Source organism: Diabrotica virgifera, chromosome 1, assembly GCF_917563875.1.
Source record: "Diabrotica virgifera virgifera chromosome 1, PGI_DIABVI_V3a".
In the NCBI taxonomy this organism is placed as follows: domain Eukaryota; kingdom Metazoa; phylum Arthropoda; class Insecta; order Coleoptera; family Chrysomelidae; genus Diabrotica; species Diabrotica virgifera.
In genome coordinates this window covers 205,385,581-205,407,475 of record NC_065443.1, presented here as the reverse complement: position 1 = coordinate 205,407,475, position 21,895 = coordinate 205,385,581, and the positions used below count along the sequence as shown (strand labels likewise).

The 21,895-nt window shown below is 31.3% G+C and overlaps 1 protein-coding gene across 3 annotated transcripts in view; it reads left to right on the top strand.

The window, feature by feature from the left end:
- The window catches only part of LOC126881859 (PHD finger protein 14), a 129,655-nt gene that overhangs the window by 47,580 nt on the left and 60,180 nt on the right, over positions 1 to 21,895 (top strand). For all 3 annotated transcript variants that reach the window (XM_050646506.1, XM_050646499.1, XM_050646517.1), the window contains exons 8-10: positions 5,352 to 5,493; positions 5,559 to 5,721; positions 10,947 to 11,208. In XM_050646506.1, coding sequence (XP_050502463.1) covers positions 5,352 to 5,493; positions 5,559 to 5,721; positions 10,947 to 11,208 — 567 coding nt within the window. The remainder of the gene's footprint in view (positions 1 to 5,351; positions 5,494 to 5,558; positions 5,722 to 10,946; positions 11,209 to 21,895) is intronic.

Below are 21,895 nucleotides of genomic sequence, written 5' to 3'. Positions count from 1 at the left end.
CAGTATATCGCCATCTATTGGCGAACTGCCGCAAGTAGAGACTTAATTTCTTTTTCACTAGATAGAATTCGATACGGTAGATCCAAAAGTGCACGTAACTCATTTCTCTGAAAAACGTGACTTAACACACCTTACCGCTGAGGTGCTGATATATATTTGCTTAGAAAATTGCAAAATAAGTAGAAAATTTCGTTTTTTTTAAATGTTAATAACTTTTTTAAAAATGAACACAGAACTCTCATATTAAACGAAATGTACCTTACTGCGGCCGTTAAAATATGCTCAAAATTTCAAAACGATCGGTCAAATAGGTTAACAAGTTGTTGTTATTGTTTATCATGAATTAATTTTTGAAGTTATACCTCTTTAGGCGCGATTGGGAGTGAATTTTTATTATTCTGCGCACATGCGCACACAGACAGTATAGTGTTAGTTGCTAAACTTTCAAGTTATGTATAAATATTTCAGTGCAAAAAAAGGTGGGAAAAGAATATATTAGTATTTTTAGTAAATATATTTATTATAAGTTTTGTGTCTTTGGATTTGTCTTCCTCGGGAGTAAGATAAGTATTATTAAAACATTTATATTTATACTTCACTTCGCCTGTTTGTTACCGTGAAATGTCATTATGTCCGAGACTATATACACAGAGAGCTCGCAGCCTCATTGGTATAGCGTTCTGCTACGGATCGAGGGGTCTTGGGTTCAAATCCGGACCATTCTTATTCGTTTTTTTTTTATTTTTGGAAAGTGGTAAGCATTAAAATTAGTTTAATATTTAAATAAAATAAAAATAAACTGTTTAAAGTATATTTATTTCGTTGAAGTCATGTGATAGAAGTATAACTTCTTACGTGCGTACAAAGTACACACACATTATTTTTTTGCAACAATATAAATGAGAAAATCATGAAGTTAGAGTAATTCTACGACTAGTGTAAGACGGTTTATTCTATCAATATTATTAAAAAAATGAAGAAAAATAAATTTAAATATTGCAAAATCATTTTGCAAAAACATTTTTGCTTATAAAAAAATTTGAATAAATTCTTAACCATTGCGGGTAGGAAAATTATTTTTTGATATCTGGAAATGTGGCGTTTTTTACCAAATTTAAAAAGAAAAAAAGAATGTGTGTGTACTTTGTACGCGCGTTAGAAGTTATACTTCTATTATATGATTTCAACGAAATCAATGTACTTTAAACAGTTTATTTATATTTTAATACTTACTACTTTCCAAAAAATTTGATTAAAACAATACCAAAAATTAAAAAAATAAAACGAATAAAACACACACAAACACTTTGAAAAATGCCACAAAGAAATGATTTCTGAACAATTGTTGGCAAAAATTTTAACTGAGTACGTATTTTCTGAAAAAAAAATTATATACTTATAATCATAAAATGTATATAAAAAAATTAAAGAAAAAAATTTACCTTGGGGATCAAAATCGTGAATTGTGAACCCGTGGGTTGTGAATCAAGCACGTTTAAAATGAACACAATTAGATACGCCAACTGTACGTTTTAAACTTTTTGACAGTTGGTCATATTTGTCTAAATTAATCAAAATAGTTTGATTTTTGTGGAATTAAAATATTAAAATACAACAAAATATAGAGCAAGAAAACTATATTAGATGAAGATTGGTAGAAATTTTGTTGAAAATCAAATTGTATAAATCTAAGGACTACCTATTACATTTTACATTTTCCAAATAGGTATGTAATTTTTTATTACAATATTAAAACATTTACAGTTTACCTGTTGCTTTTAAAAACTATTTAAAAAGTCACTACAATATTATAAACTTACTTTTGTCTCTGTTCTCACAACAATAAAAAATACATTTATTTTGTTTACACACATCCGCCATATTGAATAATTTTTGATAGGTCATTGGAATACCCAATCAGAGCAAACGTATATTGTGATAGTGAATTCGCGCACATTTACATTTACTCCCAATCGTGCCTAATAAAGAAATATAACTTCAAAAAGTTGTAGAACAATTTGGGACGAAGTTACAAAATGGTGGTGAAAAATCTAATGCCTGCAACTATAGACCTATTGCCTTACTACCGGTACTCTCCAAAATTATTGAGAGACTCGTTAAAACTCGACTTATGTCCTTTATCGTTGATAACAACATTTTATCTCAAAATCAGTTCGGCTTTTTAACTAATAAATGTACCACTGATGCCATGTTTTCTGTACTACATGCGGTTTATCAAGCACTAAACAATAATCTTTATACTGCCACTGTTTTGTGTGACTATGCCAAAGCTTTTGACTGTTAGTTCAGAGAAATAAGGAAAAAAATATCGTGTTCGTGACACAACCCCCTCCAGGCCGAAACCAAATTTTTTGAGTAGTATGGACATCTATAATAATAACCTATATGTTTCCTGCAGCCGATTTTGATGATATACATAGTTATAAACAAATGAAGATCAAAAAACCGTAAATTTTCGCTTTTTTCGTATATAACCAAAAAGTTAAATATTTTAAACAAATTTTAGAGTCCGAAACTCATATATCGTATAAAAAACTTCAATATGGCGTTCGCTGAATATGTCTATCCTTATTGGTTGCTTAGAAAATTGCAAAATAAATCATAAATTTTGAGTTTTTATAAATATTCATAACTTATGTAAAAAATAACTTAGAATGTTCTTATTATAAGAATTGCTGAGACTTGTGGTGCTTAAATTATATTTTAAATTTCAAAGCAATTGGTCAAATAATTTAAAAGTTATTTAATTTGTTTATCCCAAATTAATTTTTTTTTGCAACACTGTAAGTCAGAAAATGGTGAAGTTACACTAATACTTTGGATAGTTTATGAAAGAAGAAGATTTATACTAATAATTTAATTAAAAAAAATTGACAAAAAATAATTCTAAATACTGCAAAATTATTTTGCAAAAACATGTGAATTAAAAAAAGGGGGGCTAACTTCGTCCCTAATTGTCCTAGGACAATTGTTTTTCTTTCTAAATGTATATAAAAATTCAGTCTTTCCAAATCTGAAAAAATTATTTTTCTACGGGTAACGGTTAAAAAGTTATTCTAATTGTTTATAAGTAAGCAAAAAAATCGACGTGTTTTTGCAAAATATTTTTACACTGTTTAAAATTACTTTTTGTCATTTTTTTTTAATTAAGTCAATAGTATAAATTTTCTTCTACCATAAACTGTCAGAAGTCTTACTGTAACCTCATAATTTTCTGACTTATAGTGATGCAAAAAAAATGAATTTGGGATAAACAAATTAAATAACTATTAAACTATTTGACCAATTGCTTTGAAATTTAAAATATAATTTAAGCACCACAAGTCTCAGCAATTCGTGTAATAAGAAGGTTCTAAGTTAATTTTTACATAAGTTATGAATATTTATAAAAACTCAAAATTTATGACTAATTTTGCAATTTTCTAAGCAACCAATAAGGATAGACATATTCAGCGAACGCCATATTGAAATTTTTTAGACGATTTATGAGTTTTCTACTGTCAAATTTGTTTAAATTGCTTAACTTTTTGGTTATAGACGAAAAAAGCGAAAATTTACCATTTTTTGATCTTCATTTGTTTATAACTATGTATATCATCAAAATCGGCTGCAGGAAACATAAAGGTTATTAATATAGATGTCCATACTACTAAAAAAATTTGGTTTCGGCCTGGAGGGGGATGTGTCACGAGAAAAATCTTATTTCTCTGGACTATGTGTAAATCACGACATCTTGATTAAAAAACTAAATTTCTATGGAATTAGAGGTATTTCTTTGAATTGGTTCCAATCCTACTTGAATAATAAATAGGAAACAACTAGTTAGAGCAAATGATACTGACTCTAGTCTCAAAAACATTGTATGTGGAGTACCGCAAGGTTCAGTATTGGGTACTCTTCTGTTCCTTATCTTTATAAATGACATCACTAATTTAAAAATCGATGGGAAAATTTTTCTTTTTTTTTTCTTTTTGCTGATGATACCAGTATCACTTGAAGCAACTCAACTATTGCATCTCTTCATGAAACTATAACTTCGGATCTACTGACGATAAAGACCTGGTCTGACTCTAATTTACTCTCTTTTAATATAGATAAAACAGTAGCATTATCCTATAAAGGAGCTCTTCAACCTTTGCCTCTTAATAACAGCCAGATCAGTACCGTTGATTCTGTAAAATTTCTTGGTATGTTTTTAGACAGCAACCTCAAATGGTCCCTTCATATCGATTCGTTAAGTAAGAAACTAGCCTCAGCTTGCTATGCAATAAGATCTGTCTCAAGGGAACTCAATTTAGCATCTTTAAAATAACATATTTTTCGTTGTTCGAGTCTCATCTTCGATATGGTCTTCCTTTTTGGGGTTCTAGTACAGCTGCTCAATTTGATGTTATTTTTAAATTGCAAAAAAGAGCAATAAGATATATGTTTGGCCTCGGAAGATCTACACATTGCAGAAGTTACTTCAGAAATCACGGAATTTTAACACTTCCATCTTTATATATTCTAGAAACGGTTTGTTTAATTCGTAAACACCTTCATGTCTTTCCAGCAAGGCCCAAACATATTTACTCCACCAGAAATTCAATCTTTGATATTTATTTACCGATCCCATCCACTGAGTTAGTAAAGAAATCTATATTATATTCCGCAAAAAAACTTTACAACCATCTCCCTTTACAACTTAAATCTGCAACATCTTTCCCAAAGTTCCGTAAAATGACAAAAGCCTATCTATCTAAAAGACCATATTATTCAATAGAAGAATTTCTTAATGAATAACTAAGAAAATTGGGTTTCATACGCAGGCTTAAACTGTCAATTCTTAATGTTGTATTTTATTTGTTGTACGTACGTTCAATTTGCAATTTATATAAATTTTGCAATTAATTGTTTTTGTCTTTGGTTTTATATCATATTTACTGTATATTGACGATTTATCTAAGTTTAGTAAATTGTAGTTGTTATTTGTTATTGATATTATTTTTCTTTTGACTGTATGTAAGCTTTGTCCATAAAATTGTAAAAATTTTCAGTGACAATAAAGCATATTTCTATTCAATTCTATTCTATTCTATAAGTTAGTACCTTTAATTAAAAAATTCACCACAGCTTTGTAAATAACAATTAAGAAATCTAATTAGTATGATTTGAAAGAACACACTTTAAAGTTTTATTGTGCCAAATTCGAAAAAATTAAGTTTCAATGGAATCATTCACAAAGCTTAAATTACTTTTTCTGTCAGTATCACAAACAGGGTACTTTTTATTGGTTTTTTTCCGTGAACACAACTTTGGATGATTTTTATTTCATTGTATAATTATTGTAGTGCCGACCCAGAAGATGCCCCGCCTACTTACCACCAGTGCCTCGGCATGTAGGAAACTTTTGAGGAAGGCTGACTTGATGGGTATTAACACAGTCGTATTGGAAATGCAAGAATCACAAACGGTAGCATTAGCTGATATTAGGTAACAATAAAAATAGTTCGTTTCATATTAAAACGCTACTAATCATGATTTTTAATAATTTATAGGAAAAAATGGCACATTCCACCTGCGTTCACAGTAGAATTCATAGCATACTTTTTAGATAGAAACGATAGGCTAAAAGACATGAAAGCGAGTGTGGACAAATATGCGGAAGAAAATAAGGATTTGTTAAAAGAACAACAAGAATTAAGGACTAAGTATGATAAGGTAAGTTTTATATACACACATCAAAATGGTCTAGGGGACAAAGTAATCAAAGAATAATTAAATGGTAATTTGACAATTTATTTGGAACATATTAAAATTCAACAAATCTGGACGCTTCTTAACGATAAATTGTGAATAACATAACAACCGGTCGTGGTATACAGAATGTTTAAAAAATTAAAAAAAAAATAATTAAACAAAAATTGTCAACTAAAATTTAAAAATAAAGTCGTACGCTCTTGTTAGTAGAGTGTATGACCACCTGTGTTATTAATGACAGCTCGTCTTGCTCAATGTGTTGCCATTGCTCCTGCATACAGTTTAGCAGCTCTTCCCCTGTCTGGAACACTAATCTTTGCTGTTGTACACGTATTCTTAACATTTCCCAAACGTGCTCATTGGGATTCAAGTCAGGGGATTTAGCAGACCAGGGCAATGCTTGAATATTGTTCTGCTCTAAAAAATTTCTCATGATACTTGCAACATGCGGACATGCATTGTCGTGCATCAGTTTAAAATTGTATCCGAATTGTGCAACATATGGACGAACAATAGGTTCAAGAATATGATCTCGATATTCTTTTGCCGTTAAAAATCCTTCAATATGAACGAGATCAGTTCGAAAACCTATTGAAACTCCATAGTCCAAGTAATGAAGGTTAAAATAGGACAAAACCTCGCAATTTTTACAGAATGGATCGATTTGCTTGAAAATTTGAGAATAAGTAGTGGATAGTCCAAGGATCAAAATCTATATCATGCCAAAAGGCGCTTTTACCATGGGTGTGGTTGCCACCCCATCTCGGGGGTGGAATTTTTTATTATATTTTGACCGCAAGAGTTGGTAAAAACATTCATTATAAGCAAAAAACGTTCTATATTTTTTTTTGATAAAATTATTAGTTTTCGATTTATTCGCTCTCAAAAGTGTTAGTTTTATATCGAAAAAATTAATGTTTTTAATCAGTTTTCTGGTAATAACTCAAAAAGTTTTTGTTTTATCAAAACAACTTTACTTATCAAAAATGTACCTTTTGAAAAAATAAACAAAACCGTTTTTTTTTTATTTTCATTAAGACCAATAGTAATCGAGCTATACTTTATTATATGTTGGCTCTTCTTCGTCAAATGCTAAATATTGTAGTTTCAAAGTCAAATGACGGGAAAACTATGCATTTTTCGAGGATAACTTGTTGAAACTAATTTAAAGTATTTAAAAATATGTATCTCCAGAAATAAAAAAAATCTCTAGTTAAAAAAATTAAGTGACTTATAATGAAAAGAAAATCAGTCCCTATTTTATTCAGCAAAAAAGTGATCGTAAACAACCCCCTAATCACCACCTTAATTAAAATTTGTCATTAACCTGATTTAGTTTTCTTGATTTATGTTATGTTAATAGGTTCTAGAAGTCTGATCGGCTTAGAATGATTAGTTTTTAAAAAAATTGAGTTAAAAGCGAATAACGAGTTTTTGTAGTTTGGTAAAAATCCCCTTTTCTTCAGAATAGAAAGATTAGCATCAGAGATAAAAAAAAATATTTCAATATGAAATTGTGGCTTATTTAATTCCCAAGAACTTGGTTTGCAAAAATTTTTTTCGGCAAAAATTGAGTGAGGTATTAACAATTAAATCTTGTAATATCATGCAAAAACCACCTTTACCAACCCTTTCAATGCCACCTGTTTTTGTGACAGAATTTTAAAAGGATTTAATATTAATAGCCTTATAGATCTTGTAAAAACCTACAAAATTCTTTTTTAACGAACTTTCTAAGATAAAAAATAAAAAAGTTACGGTTAAAAAATTAATATATTTTTTTGAAAAAAAAAAAGGAGAAATCTAATTGGAAGCATAATAATGTAAGTTAGCGGTGTTTTTAGTCATTCGCCTTATCCATTCTTCTTTATTTATGTATTGTTAATAGATTCTAGAAGTTTGACTGGCTTAGAATGATTAGTTTTTAAAAAACTGAAGTTTAAAGCGAATAACGAATGTATGCAATTTGGTAAAAAATTCCATTTTCTTCAGAATAGAAAGATTAGCATCAGAGATACGAAAAATGTTTAAATATAAAATTGTAGGTTATTTAATTCCCAGCGTAAAAAATTTTACATATCTAGGTTCACTAGTTACCGCAGATAACAATGTCAGCGAAGAAGTTAAGAGAAGAATACATATTGCTAATAAAACATATAATGGACTCATTAAACATCTAAGATCTAACAACATCACGAGAAAAACCAAATGCAAAATATACAAAACCCTGATAAAACCGGTCCTTATATATGGATTAGAGACATGGACACTGACGAAAAGCGATGAGAACTTATTAGGTACGTTTGAACGAAAAATCCTTAGACACATATATAAGGGGGTGAAAGAAAATGACATATGGCGCAGAAGATATAATTTTGAACTATACGCAGCATACAACGAACCCGACGTCATAACATCCATAAAGATCCGACGTCTGCGCTGGATGGGCCATGTTGAACGAATGTTGTAGACCGAAACACCAAAACACATAACGAAACAAACACCAGTAGGGAGAAGGTCAAAGGGAAAACCCAAACTTAGATACATGGAACAAGTGGAACAAGATCGGAAAACACTTGAGATTACCCACTGGAAGAACAAAGCAAGGAACAGAACAGAATGGCGGAAAATCCTAGAAAAAGCCAGGACCCAAAAAGGGTTGTCGAGCTACTGATGATGATGATGATGATTTAATTCCCAAGAACTTGGTTTGATAAAATTTGTTCTACGGCAAAAATTGAGTGACTCGTAAATGAGTATACCATCGAAAAACATTAATTTTTTAGATATAAAACTAACACTTTCGATAGCGAATAAATCAAAAATTATTAATTTTATCAAAAAAATGTATAAAACATTTTTTGCTTAGAATGAATGTTTTCATTAACTTTGAGGTCAAAATCTATTAAAAAATTTCCACCCCCCGAAATGGGGTGGCAACCACCCCCACGGTAAAAGCGCCTGTCGGCATCATATAGATTTTAATCCATGGACTATCCACTACTTATTCTCAAATTTTCAAGCAAATTGATCCATTCTGTAAAAATTGCGAAGTGAAAAGCTTTGGTTCTTGGACTACCAGCCCAAACCATCAAAGTTCCTCCTTGATATCTGTCAGGTGATCGCCACACCCTCGATCTTCGCGAATCGGGTCGTAAACCAAACCTGGATTCATCGGTGGTAAGAATGTTTGTCCATTCTCGTTCTTGCCAAATTTGATGTTCTTCCGTCAATTCTAATCTCCTTGTGCGATTTCCACGGGATAATGCTGGAACTCTAATGGGACGTCTAGCGTGAAGATTACCCTTATACAACCTATTCCTGACAGTTTGAGCATAGACATTATTTCCATGTATATTTTGAAGCTCACTTCTTAGCTAGATAGCAGTAACATTGGGTTCCCTTAAGGGGGGAGGGGGGGTTCCCATTTCGTTTTCATTATTATTCAAGCTACATTTTGGCTAGGAACATATGTTTCGATAAATTTTTGAGTTATTTGCTAAAAACCGTCTAAAAACGTGTTTTTTTTTACAAATAAACGCTTTTACTCGCAAATAACTTAAAAAGTATTGACAGTAAAAAAAATGTTGTTCTGAAGCTATTTCCTTGTGGTATTTTTTATAATCAATTATTTTCAATGAGAAATAAGCCACAATTTTACCAAAAAAATGATTTCATTAACGTTTCGACGCCCAAGTCGGGTGTGGGTATCGGTATAGGCATTGCTTCACATAAAACAACTTCCATCCTTCCTCTTTTAAATGATGGTTGACAGAAGTCTCTATAATTTATAGTTTCCAAATTATGATTTTTCAAACTTCGCCACTCACAGTGATTTTGGCCCATTTTCCTTGTTACTTCTCAAACATTGTTCTGTAAAAATCCACTAGGAAAAATTTCCTAGTGGAAATTATACCATTATGTAATTACAAATAAAATTTAATAAAAAATTTTTGGCTTGATAAAAGGTATATTATTTTAAAAAGCCCCTATAGGGCTACAAACATAGAAACAAAACGTTTTCGCTCTGTAACAAGAGCATCATCAGTGTTACAAGAACATGATGAGCCAACCAAAAAAATACAAAGGCCAAAGCCTTTCAAAAACAGACTAAAAGTCTTATATAGTTGCCAACATGCCAGCAGGTTGCCTGTCACCTGTTGTAACATAATGACCTAATGTTACCTTTTGACCCACTTACCACGTGTGGGAGTCATATGTTGCTCTAGGGCCGTAGCCATAGGAAATTTATCCATCCTTTGGATTTTGCCATGTTGGCAACTATATAAGACTTTTAATCTGTTTTTAAAAGGCTTTGACCTTTGTATTTTTTTGGTTGGCTCACCATGTTCTTGTAACACTGATGATGCTCTTGTTACAGAGCGAAAACGTTTTGTTTCTATGTTTGTAGCCCTATAGGGGCTTTTTAAACTAATATACCTTTTACCAAGCCAAAAATTTTTTATTAAATTTTAATTTTTCTGTAACATGCCCAGATTTTGTGTCACATTGGAACTACTAAAATCGATTATCTATATCAAAAAATCAAACTTACTGACTGAGCAACATTTAGCGCGCAATGAGTATATTATTATCACAATATTGTGCCTTCGTCACGTGCTGCTAAAGTACTGTTGCCAAAGGTTCGCAGAACTTTCGAAAAACGGTGCGGCTACTATCTCTCGAATTAATATTGATGAGGCTCTGATGTAGCCTCTTATCCTTTCCCGGCCGGTGCGGAATGCATTTGTATCCCACAAAGCGAAATTTCATTATAATTAATTATATTTGGTCCCGATATATTTTATCTTTTTTTGTGTCTGTTTTGTATCTATTACTAATCACAAATCACAATACGTAAATTTTGTAACACAAATTAATTAGTAATAAAAAATAAAAACCTTCTTGTGGGATACGTTTGTATTCCACACCGTATAATACGTGGATTATTATTTTTAAATACTTAAATAGAGTTTGATAACAATGATTTTTTATTCATTTAACAGTCATTTATCACTTTTAGAAAGTCACTAAAAATCCCTTAAAATATGCATGTGACATACAAGTTCGAGCTGGGATACATTTGTATCCCCTTCGGCTAAAGTGAAAGTTTAAGACCATCAGCTGGGAAACGTTATTTTTAAGTTAATATTTTCGCTCCTTCATTGTTACTTGGATATTTTTAGGTGTTAAAGAAAAGTAACGATCTAATAGCGAAGAGTAATGACTTGAAGCAAAGCATCCACAAATTCCATTCGGCAATACTCAGCGCATGCCCTACAAAGAATCTACCCAGCATCGATGATTTGGGTAAGCCCGTTTCAAACAGGACACCACAACCTATGATGGTACCGACGGCAGCTGCCTTGAAGATGGGCGTAGGATTTCCATTGCAGAATATACCATCTGGGCGTACTGATCGAGTATTGAGTAGTCATGCTAACAAAGGTTAAGAGTCTTTCTACTGCTATAAAATATTGATAATATTTTGAATAATATTTTATACTTTCTATTATACAGTGGGCGCGTAAAGTATGAAAACATAGAGATATCTGTGACTCCCCGTCGTATTCTTCTTCAGCCTTAAGTAATCCAACTTTGGTCGAAGGCCTCCCCCAATTCAATGTGATTTAAAATTTTATATTTTCGACATTCCCAAATATACAGTTTCTTAGGTATATGCGGATAATATGTGTATTTTTAAATGGGACCACCGATATATTTTACAATCTTTTGTTACAGTTTTTTTGCCGATGCAACATATAATCTTGTAATGACCTACAGGGTGTAACAAAAATACAGGTCATAAATTAAATCACATATTCTGGGACCAAAAATAGTTCGAATGAACTTAACTTACCTTGGTACAAATATGCACATAAAAAAAGTTACAGCCCTTTAAAGTTACAAAATGAAAATCGATTTTTTCGAATATGTATATCGAAAACTATTGGAGATTTTTTATTGAAAGTGGAAATGTGGCATTCTTATGGCACGAACATCTTAAAGAAAAATTATAGTGAAATTTGTGCACCCCATAAAAATTGTATGGGGATTTTGTTCCCTTAAACCCCCCAAACTTTTTTGCCTCTTAGTATTTTTTTCGATAAGGCAGTTTTTATCGAGTTGAAGCTTATTTTTCACTTAGCTTCCATTCGTCGTGGTAGTCAGACGTGCGTAGGAAAGAAGCTTGTTTTTTAAAACCGGTGTCTATAAATTAGATATTTAAATAAATATTTTGTGAATTTTAAAAGTAAATTAATTACACCAAATAAAAAAGCGAAATCGGAATAAAAACATTAAAAAGTTATGAGTGCAGTTAGCGGGGGCGACGCCCCCGATAAAAATGTTTTAGAAACCCAAATGGATACAGAACATGCAACATCTTCAAAGGAGGAGCTATTAGGATTCCAAAATCTTGTTCCAGTTACACAGATAAGTACCACAAAACTTGTTAATAATAAACCCATTATCGATAATGACTTTGCTAATGTACACACTTCAATAACAAATAACATTAACAAAGAAGTAGGAACAAAAAGGGAGGAATTTCTTTACCGACAAAACGACCTAGGACCTTTTTACGCGTATTTAGAAAATAATTCACCCGATTTTAAAGGCAGATTAAACGCGTTAAGGATAGGTGACATTATTATCACAAATTTTAAAGAAATTGATGAAAAAATTGTAAGCATTGACGCAGTAGGAAGAAATAAAATACGTATAAAATTTAAAGATTATAAATCGGCTAACTATATCATATCTAAAAAAAATGAAGCAATATTTATAAAAAATAATCTAGACATATACATTCCTAAGTTTCTTTTAGTTAGACAGGGCGTAATAAAAGATATTTCCACAGAATTTTCAGTAGAGTATGTTAAAAACAGAATAAAAATGTACGATTTACACTGTAAATTTGAAGTCCTTCAAGTCACAAGATTAAATCGAAGACAAGTAGATGAAAACGGTACTCAATACATTCCAACAAAAACATGCGTAGTTAGTTTTAAGTCACAAGTGCTACCAAAATATATAACAATCAACAAGGTACTAAAGGAAGTCGAACCATACAAACAAAAGGTGCTATTATGCTTTAATTGTCTTCGATTTGGACATACAGGTGGACAGTGTAAGAGCAAGGCTAGGTGCGATAAATGTCAAGAATCCCACAACTCAAAAGATTGTAAAAAGACCGATCTCACTCCAAAATGTTTTAACTGTTCGGGGGATCATTTTACTACAAATTTAAGCGCGTGTCAAGAATTTCAGCGTCAAAAACTTATTAAAGACGCTATGTCTTCCAATAATATTAGTTATCAAGACGCAAACAAACAGTTCCCCAGAAACTCCTATGCAAAAGTAACATCCATAAATACGGAACAAACTACAAACCTCTCCTGCCTCAAAACTTTCCCTCCATTAAATCCCAATAATTATACACCCACCCAATTCCCATCAAATCCAATTAACAAAATGTCAACTAATAATATATTCTACAATAATAATTCAAATAGTACAAATTCTCGAACATTCAAAAGACAGAGACCAAATAGTCCAGATCCAACATTAATTTTGCATAATGAAATTATATCTTCCCCTAGATCTCAATTACCTACGGGAGGAATATTAGACAGCATTAACTATAAGGGAAATATTAATAATAATCCAGTTGCATCTCCTTCAGACTTGAGCATGATAAATTCAATATTAGAATTAGTTATAGAAATTGTCACAAAAGTTTTAGTAACAAAAAGTATAAACATAAATAAGGAAGAACTCGAAAACTTAGTCAAATTAACTATAAATGGAAACACGTCATCACATTCTCAGACCTCAACCATGCAATAAATATCCTTCAATGGAACTGCCGTTCGGCAGTTTCTAATAAAAATAACTTAGAATATCTACTAGATAGGGGCAACTACTCCGTTGCACTTCTATCGGAAACATGGTTTAAAGCAGAAAAATACTATAATTTTAAAGGCTTCAACAATATTCGCTGTGACCGGGACGACGGGTACGGCGGCTCTGCCATTTTATTAAAATCAGACTTAATATACCAAGAAGTCTCAATTCCAACTACAATCAACTTTGAGCATACTTGTATCTCGGTAAATTTTCCATATATACATAAAAAAATTTACTTTGTTTCAGTATACATTAAACCGAGAACTAGAATATCATTACAACAGTGGATTAACTTTTTGGAACAAATTCCAAAACCATTCATAATTGGGGGCGACTTTAACGCACATAGTTTGGCATGGAACGATGGATATGACGATATCTATGGCAAGATTCTTTTGGAAGCTATCGAACAATGCAACCTAGTAATTATAAACGACGGATCACCTACATTAGCAAACAATAAGAAGTCAGCTGTAGACTTGACCCTCTGTACACAGGATCTGACACAACTAATTACGTGGTGTACTTTAGAAGAACCTTATGGCTCTAATCACTTACCAATACACATACAATTTGGAAGGAATATCCCACCTGCGCAAATTAAACAGACAAAACATAATATATGGAGACTCAAGGCTGCTAATTGGGATGTATACACCGCTACCCTTGAAGCAACAGAACCAAAATCATCATTAATGGGCATTATCGACAATATTAACAAAGCTGCCGACAAAGCAATTCCGTTACGAAAATCAAACGCACAAAATAGAAATCATTGCTCAAAGGACTGGTGGAACGAAACCTGTAACATAGCTGCTAAAGCAAGAAAACAAGCTTTCTTAACCTACACACAGGCTCCAAATCTTAATAATCTAACAGAATATAAAAGACTTGATGCAGTAGCTAAAAAAACTTTTAAAGAAACTAAGAAAAAAAGTTGGATAAATTACTGCCAAAATCTAAATCAAAATACACCAATTAAAGAAGTGTGGAACAAAGTAAACCGATATAAAAACCGAAAACAAGCGAATAAACCCCTAATGGACCCCAAAGAAGACTGGATAAGCGAATTCCACACAAAAATCTCACCTCCATGGGTCGAAAACAACATTACTCAACAAATAGCTACTGTAAATAGGAACACTTCTTTCCTACAATCGTTATTTCAATTATGGGAACTCGATCATTGCATTAAATCAACAAATAATAAATCTCCCGGGGCGGATAACATTTCATATAATATGTTGCATAAAATGCCCTTAGACCATAAGAAAGCCCTGTTGGAATTGTTCAATTCGATTTGGATAAATAGGATTCATTTTCCACCGATGTGGAAAGAATACATCATAGTACCTATCAAAAAACTTGGAAAACAGAATGGAAATGCAGATTCATATAGACCCATAGCTTTATCATCGTGTATATTTAAAACCATGGAAAGAATGATAAAGAACAGGCTTGAATATTGGCTAGAAAATGAAAAAATATTACCTGACTCACAATATGCTTTTAGAAAGGGAAGATCTTCCTTGGAACCCCTAACGATACTAGTAAATGACATCTATCTAGGATTCACACACAAATACAGCACTTTGGCCACATTTTTGGATATAACTTCAGCATATGATAATGTTCAAATAAATATACTAGAAGAGAAGCTCATCAATATTGGTCTACCAACTTCCTTTGCCAACTTCATAAAATCAGCTTACTCTAATCGATCAGTTTCCTTAAAGATAAATCAAGAAATTTCGGAATCAAGAATATGTAGATCTGGATTACCACAAGGTAGTATCCTGAGCCCAATCCTCTACAGCCTGTACACAATGGATATAGAAAATGTTATATCACAAAAGTCTAAAATCATTCAATACGCTGATGATGTTGTTATTTACACTAGTAGCAAATCAGAGGACAAATGTATAGAAAATATCAACACTGAATTTATAAAAATCCAAAAATACCTAGACAACATGGGACTTTCCATATCCGAGTCCAAAACCAATATATGTATTTTCTCTAGAAACAGAAACAACTATCAAAGACAATTAACAATAGGAAAATATAAACTCTGTATTAGTAACTCTGTAAAATATCTTGGTCTGCATCTAGATAGAAAACTATTATGGAAGGACTGTATCCACCAAATTATTAAAAAAACAAGTAATTCTATAAATATCCTAAGAGCGTTTTGTAGAGCAAAGTGGGGAGCAGACCCAAATACGGCTTTACTATTCTACAAAACAATGGTACGATCAATAATGGATTATGGAAGTCAACTCTATGGAACAGCAGCAGATACACATCTAAATAAAATCGAGATACAACAAAATAAATGCTTAAGAGTTTGCCTGGGATATCTTAAGTCAACGCCGATAAACATTATACAAGCTGAAGCCGTGGAACCTCCTCTTAAACTAAGAAGACAACTATTGAGCAGAATATTCATGATAAAAACCATTTCAAAAAAAACTTCTTACCTCAATAGTGTACAGTCACTAACAGTTCAGGTTTTGACCCATAGATACTGGCACTTCAAGAAAACCCCCCTCATAGTAGAATCTTTCTCAGAAATAGCTGACATTACAGATATACTCTATTCCAACCAACTCCCTCCAGTTTTAATTTACTCACCTGAACAAATTTTTTCACGTGAAATTAGAACCTACTATTTTGAAAGTGAAGAAGTAGCAAGTATCAGTCAAACAAAGTTCAACGAAACAAAAAACAAATACTGGCCAAACTATGATTCTATATTCACTGATGGATCAAAGTCAAAAGAATATACCAGTTGTGCCTTTTACCATTTTGAGGAAAATACTGACAAAAAATTTATTTTACCAAGGGAAGCTTCCATATACACTGCAGAACTAACAGCAATAGTGCAAGCTATGAAATACGTACTCGGCTCTAACCACGACAAATTATAATATGTACGGACAGCAAAAGTGCAGTAGATAAACTTAAAAATGTTAAAATAAATAGATCAGTTAATCATATTGAAGCAAAAATCCTGTATTTACATAATGAGATACACATCAAGAATAAAGTCGTCATATATCTATGGGTAAAGGGACACGCAGGCATAACAGGTAATGAAATGGTGGATGCCTTAGCAAAAACAGCTCCAACATCAGGAGAAGAACTAAATCTTAAACTACCCCCGTCCGATTTATTCTTAAATCAAAGGAACAAAATAAATGAGATGTGGCAAAACCTATACAGTGCATCAACAACTGGAACAAACTTTTGTAAACACCAGCCAAGGATCCCCAGAAAACCATGGTTTCACAAAATACCAAACAGAAACTTTGTCGCCACAATAAATCGAATACGTGCAAACCATGCACTAACACCTTATTATAAGCACAAAATAAAAATTACAGACGATCCACTGTGTAGTTGTGGTAAAATGGGTACATTGGTACATGTTTTACTTGAATGTCCAATAAATATTGTAAACATTAATAATCTATATAAAAACTTAATTCACTACAAGATAAACCTTCCAATAGACCTAAATTGTATTATTTTTTCAGGAAATAATAATATACTTTATGTACTTCATCAACACATCATAAACTGTAAACTAAAATTGTAAAATTACTAACCAATTTTGTAAGCAATTCTGCAAAACAAACTAAATGTAAAGCATTAAAGGAAAAAAAAAAGGTAAATACAAAAAAATAAAAAAAAAATAATAAAAAAAATAAACCAAGTAAAAAAAAATGAACCAATTAAAAAAAAAACCAAAAAAAAAACAAAAAAAAAACAAAAAAAAACAAAAAAAAAAGAAAACAAAAAAAAAGAAAACAAAAAAAAATAAAAACACACACAAAGAGGGCTAAAACCTCCGCGGCGTTGAACCGGGTTGATGCTCTAGCGCGGAAGGAAAAAAAATTAAACACCTTACACCTTACTAATGCTACATATTACTAACAAAACAAATGAATACATCATGCTCAAGTTTGATACTATGAAACAATTTACACAAACTATTTATACAATCTAACATAGTCTGGCTAATTGGTCCTCACCAAAGCCATAAATTCCACGAAAAAAAAAAAAAAAAAAAAAAAAAAAGCTTATTTTTCAATATGTTTACATAAAAAATTTATGGGGGTTTTGTTCTTTTAAACCCCCCAAATGTTTGTGTACGTTCCAATTAAAATATTACTAGGGTACCATTAGTTAAACACAGTGTTTTTAAAACTTTTTTGCCTCTTTGTATTTTTTAGAAAAGGCACCTTTTATCGAGATGTGACTTCTTTTTTAATATGGTTCAAAATATCCCTAAAAATGTAAATCATAAATAAATGTTCGTATTATTACCAAGTCTCCATAATCGTACTTAACCATATACAAATATGTGGTGGATTTGACAAATATTCGAAATATCTCGATACAAACTGACTTTTCGAAAAAGTACTAAGAGGCAAAAAAGTTTTAAAAACATTGTGTTTAACTAATGGTACAAGCCGACAAGCCAGTGCTGGCGCGTGACCTTGAGCGAAAATACACAGTAGTCCTGTCGCCAGGGGGGGTACAACGGCCTCGTTAATTCAGATGGACTTACTCAAGGTTTTTTTATGTATTTTGACCCGTAGAACACGAATTTTTTGGGTAACAGTTGATCCGGATGTCGATAAGATCAAAACAAAACAATATTTTGTATTTTTTGGGCCATTTTAAGTAAAAAATATTTCTACAAGTTTTTTCGTAGGATGCACAGTTTTCGAGATAAACGCGGTTGAACTTTAAAAAAATCGAAAAACTGCAATTTTTGAACCCGAATAACTTTTGATTAAAAAATAAAATAGCAAGTCTGCTTACCGCATTTGAAAGTTTAAGTCAAATTATATCGGTTTTGATTATTTGCATTGGTAAAAATTTATTTTTTTATTGTTTAACAAAGCTATAAACACGTAGGGTTTCCCGTGCTTTTACATGCGTTTTAACGCATGTAACGTAGAAATAGTCTTGATTGCACTAGTACCTATTCTACCTACTCGTTCGATTTTAAATGAGAAATCATAGAAACATCACTCACGCACTAGTTGTTTGTAGCTTTGTTTAACAATAACACAATAAATTTTTAGCAATGCAAATAATCAAAACCGACATAATTTGACTTGAACTTTCAAAGGCGCTTAGCAGAATTGCTATTTTATTTTTTAATCAAAAGTTATTCGGGTTTAAAAATTGCAGTTTTTCGATTTTTTGAAAGTTCAACCGCGTTTATCTCGAAAACTCTGCATCCTACTAAAAAACTTGTAGAAATATTTTTTGCTTAAAATGACCCAAAAAATACAAAATATTGTTTTGTTTTGCCAAAAATCGCTGTTATTTGATTCCTCAAGTTCTTGGTCTATAACAATCTTATCGACATCCGGATCAACTGTTACCCAAAAAATTCGTTTTCTACGGGTCAAAATACATAAAAAAAACTTGGGTAAGTCCATCTGAATACAGGAGGCCGTTGTACCCCCCCTGGCGACAGGACTACAGCGACAAATGCAGAATACGAGAAGGTCAACCGCCACCACTCGCTTGTCGCACTGTACTACAATAATAATTTAATTGGTACGTACACAAAAGTTTGGGGGGGTTTAAACGAACAAAACCCCCATACAATTTTTATGGGGTGTCCAAATTTCACTATAATTTTTTCTTAAGATGCTACTGCCATAAGAATGCCACATGTCCATTTTCAATAAAAAATCTCCAATAGTTTTCGATACATTCGAAAAAATCGATTTTCATTTTGTAACTTAAAAGGGCTGTAACTTTTTTTATGTGCACATTTGTACTAAGGTAAGTTAGGTTCAATCGAATTATTTTTGGTCCCAGAATATGTGATTAATTTTATGACCTGTATTTTTGTTACACCCTATATATTGACCATTGATATACAGGAATTAGGAAAAATATTTTTATTTTGTAATGAATATTGCTGTATAAACAGATATATTGAATACCACCAATTTTTTACGTGTTTTCTGTTTATACAGCAATATTCATTACAAAATAAAAATATTTTTCCTAATTCCTGTATATCAATGGTCAATATACAGGGTGTAACAAAAATACAGGTCATAAAATTAATCACATATTCTGGGACCAAAAATAATTCGATTGAACCTAACTTACCTTAGTACAAATGTGCACATAAAAAAAGTAGCTAGCTACCTTGTCTTTGGAAGCAAAAATCCATTCTGAATGAAAATTTATCTAAGTCATCGTTTCTGGAGAAATTAGTGCTATCTCTTCAGTGATTCTGTCTTTTAGTTATTGGATAGTCTATGACCTATTTAAATACACTTTGCTTTTTAAATAACCCCATAAAAATAATTTAGAGGTGTCAAATCTGGGGATCTTGCTGGCCATTCGATAGCTCCTCTTCTTCCAATCCAGCAATTTGGAAATGTATTGTCGAGAAACTCACGACCGATTCGAAGATAATGAAGAGTTGCTCCATCTTGCTAAAACCAAATTGATATATAGACCAGGGCGCATCTGTAAAAATATTAGTACATTTTGACGTTGAGAGATGACTCAAATTTTTTTGCAGAAATTGCTTGAAAATAACTCAAATAATAATATTGAGTTATTCTCCCTCTCAAAAAGGTCCGAAACATTGTAAATAATCAAAATGTCAAAAAATGAAGGAAAAATTCGATTTTTTTCTTCGTTTTTTGATTATAACTTTAAAAGTATTCATTTTCGAGAAAGGTTGTACTGACATAAAAGTTGCGTAATTAAATTTCCTACAATATAGAAATGGTTAATAATTTAAAAAATAGTCACCCTTGTTGCAAAATAGAAATAATTGCGAAAAAACCATACAAAAACAAGTATTCGCATTTTACGTTTTTCAACCATTTATGCTACACTTAGGACCTTCATATTTCACCCAGAAAAACTTTATGATACAATAAAACAATACTGTAAATTTCATTAAGATTGGTTCAATAGATTTTGCAAAATAAATTTTGCAATCCAGCTTTCGCAAAAAAATTCATTTTTTCAAAATGTTACAGGACTGAAAATAAAGCAGATAGCAAGTTGAAATTTTTTTGCGTATAGAAATGTACTGTACCTTTCATTTGCAATTTGCAAAACTAAAATCGATTAACTACCACGGCGTCAGGAATTTTTTAAATAAACATTAATTATTGGTGCTACGCTCAGGACAGCGGATAGTTTGCTCTGATTGGGCATTCCAATGACCTTTGATAATGATTGATACATTTTAATTTTTATTACATTTCGATATAAATAAATAAATTTGTTTATTGCAAAATAAAAACACATACTCTATCCATTGAAATAACACTTTTTTTAGCAAAAACTTTCTTTGTTCATATATTTTAACTTAGAGAATAAAAGTTTATTATTTTTAAACATATGCAATTGTTTAAACAATATTTCACAAACAGTAATAACATTAGTTTGATTTTTGTGGAATTAAAATATTAAAATACAACAAAATATAGAGTAAGAAAATAATATATTAGATAAAGATTGTAAGAAATTTTGGTGGAAATCAACTTGTGTGAATCGAACACCGCTGTCCTGCGCGTAGCACCAAAAATTAATGTTTATTTAAAAAATTTTCCTGACGCCGTGGTAATTAATCGATTTTAACTTTGCAAATTGCAAGTGAAAGTTACAGTACACTTCTATAAGCAAAAAAAATCAACTTGCTATCTGCTTTATTTTCAGTCCTGCAACATTAAAAAAAAAATGATTTTTTTTTGCGAAAGCTGGATTGCAGAATTTATTTTGCAAAATCTATTAAACCGATCCGAATAAAATTTACAGTGTTGTTTTACTATATCATAAAGTTTTTCTGGGTAAAATATGAGGTCCTAAAAGATTATGGACTAAAAAAATATAAAATATATAGATATTACATATGTATTTTTTTAATGTTTCATTTCCTTTTGAAATAAAAAATAAAACAAAAATATACAACAAATAAAATAAAACAATTTTTTTGTAAACCCTTTTTTTAAATATCACATATATCAGTAGCATACATGGTTGAAAAAAGTAAAATGCGAATACTTGTTTTTGTATGGTTTTTTTTTCGCAATTATTGCTATTTTGCAACAAGGGTGACTATTTTTTAAATTTTCAACCAATTCTATATTGCAGGAAATTTAATTACGCAACTTTTACGTCAGTACAACTTTTCTCAGAAATGAGTAGTTTTAAAGTT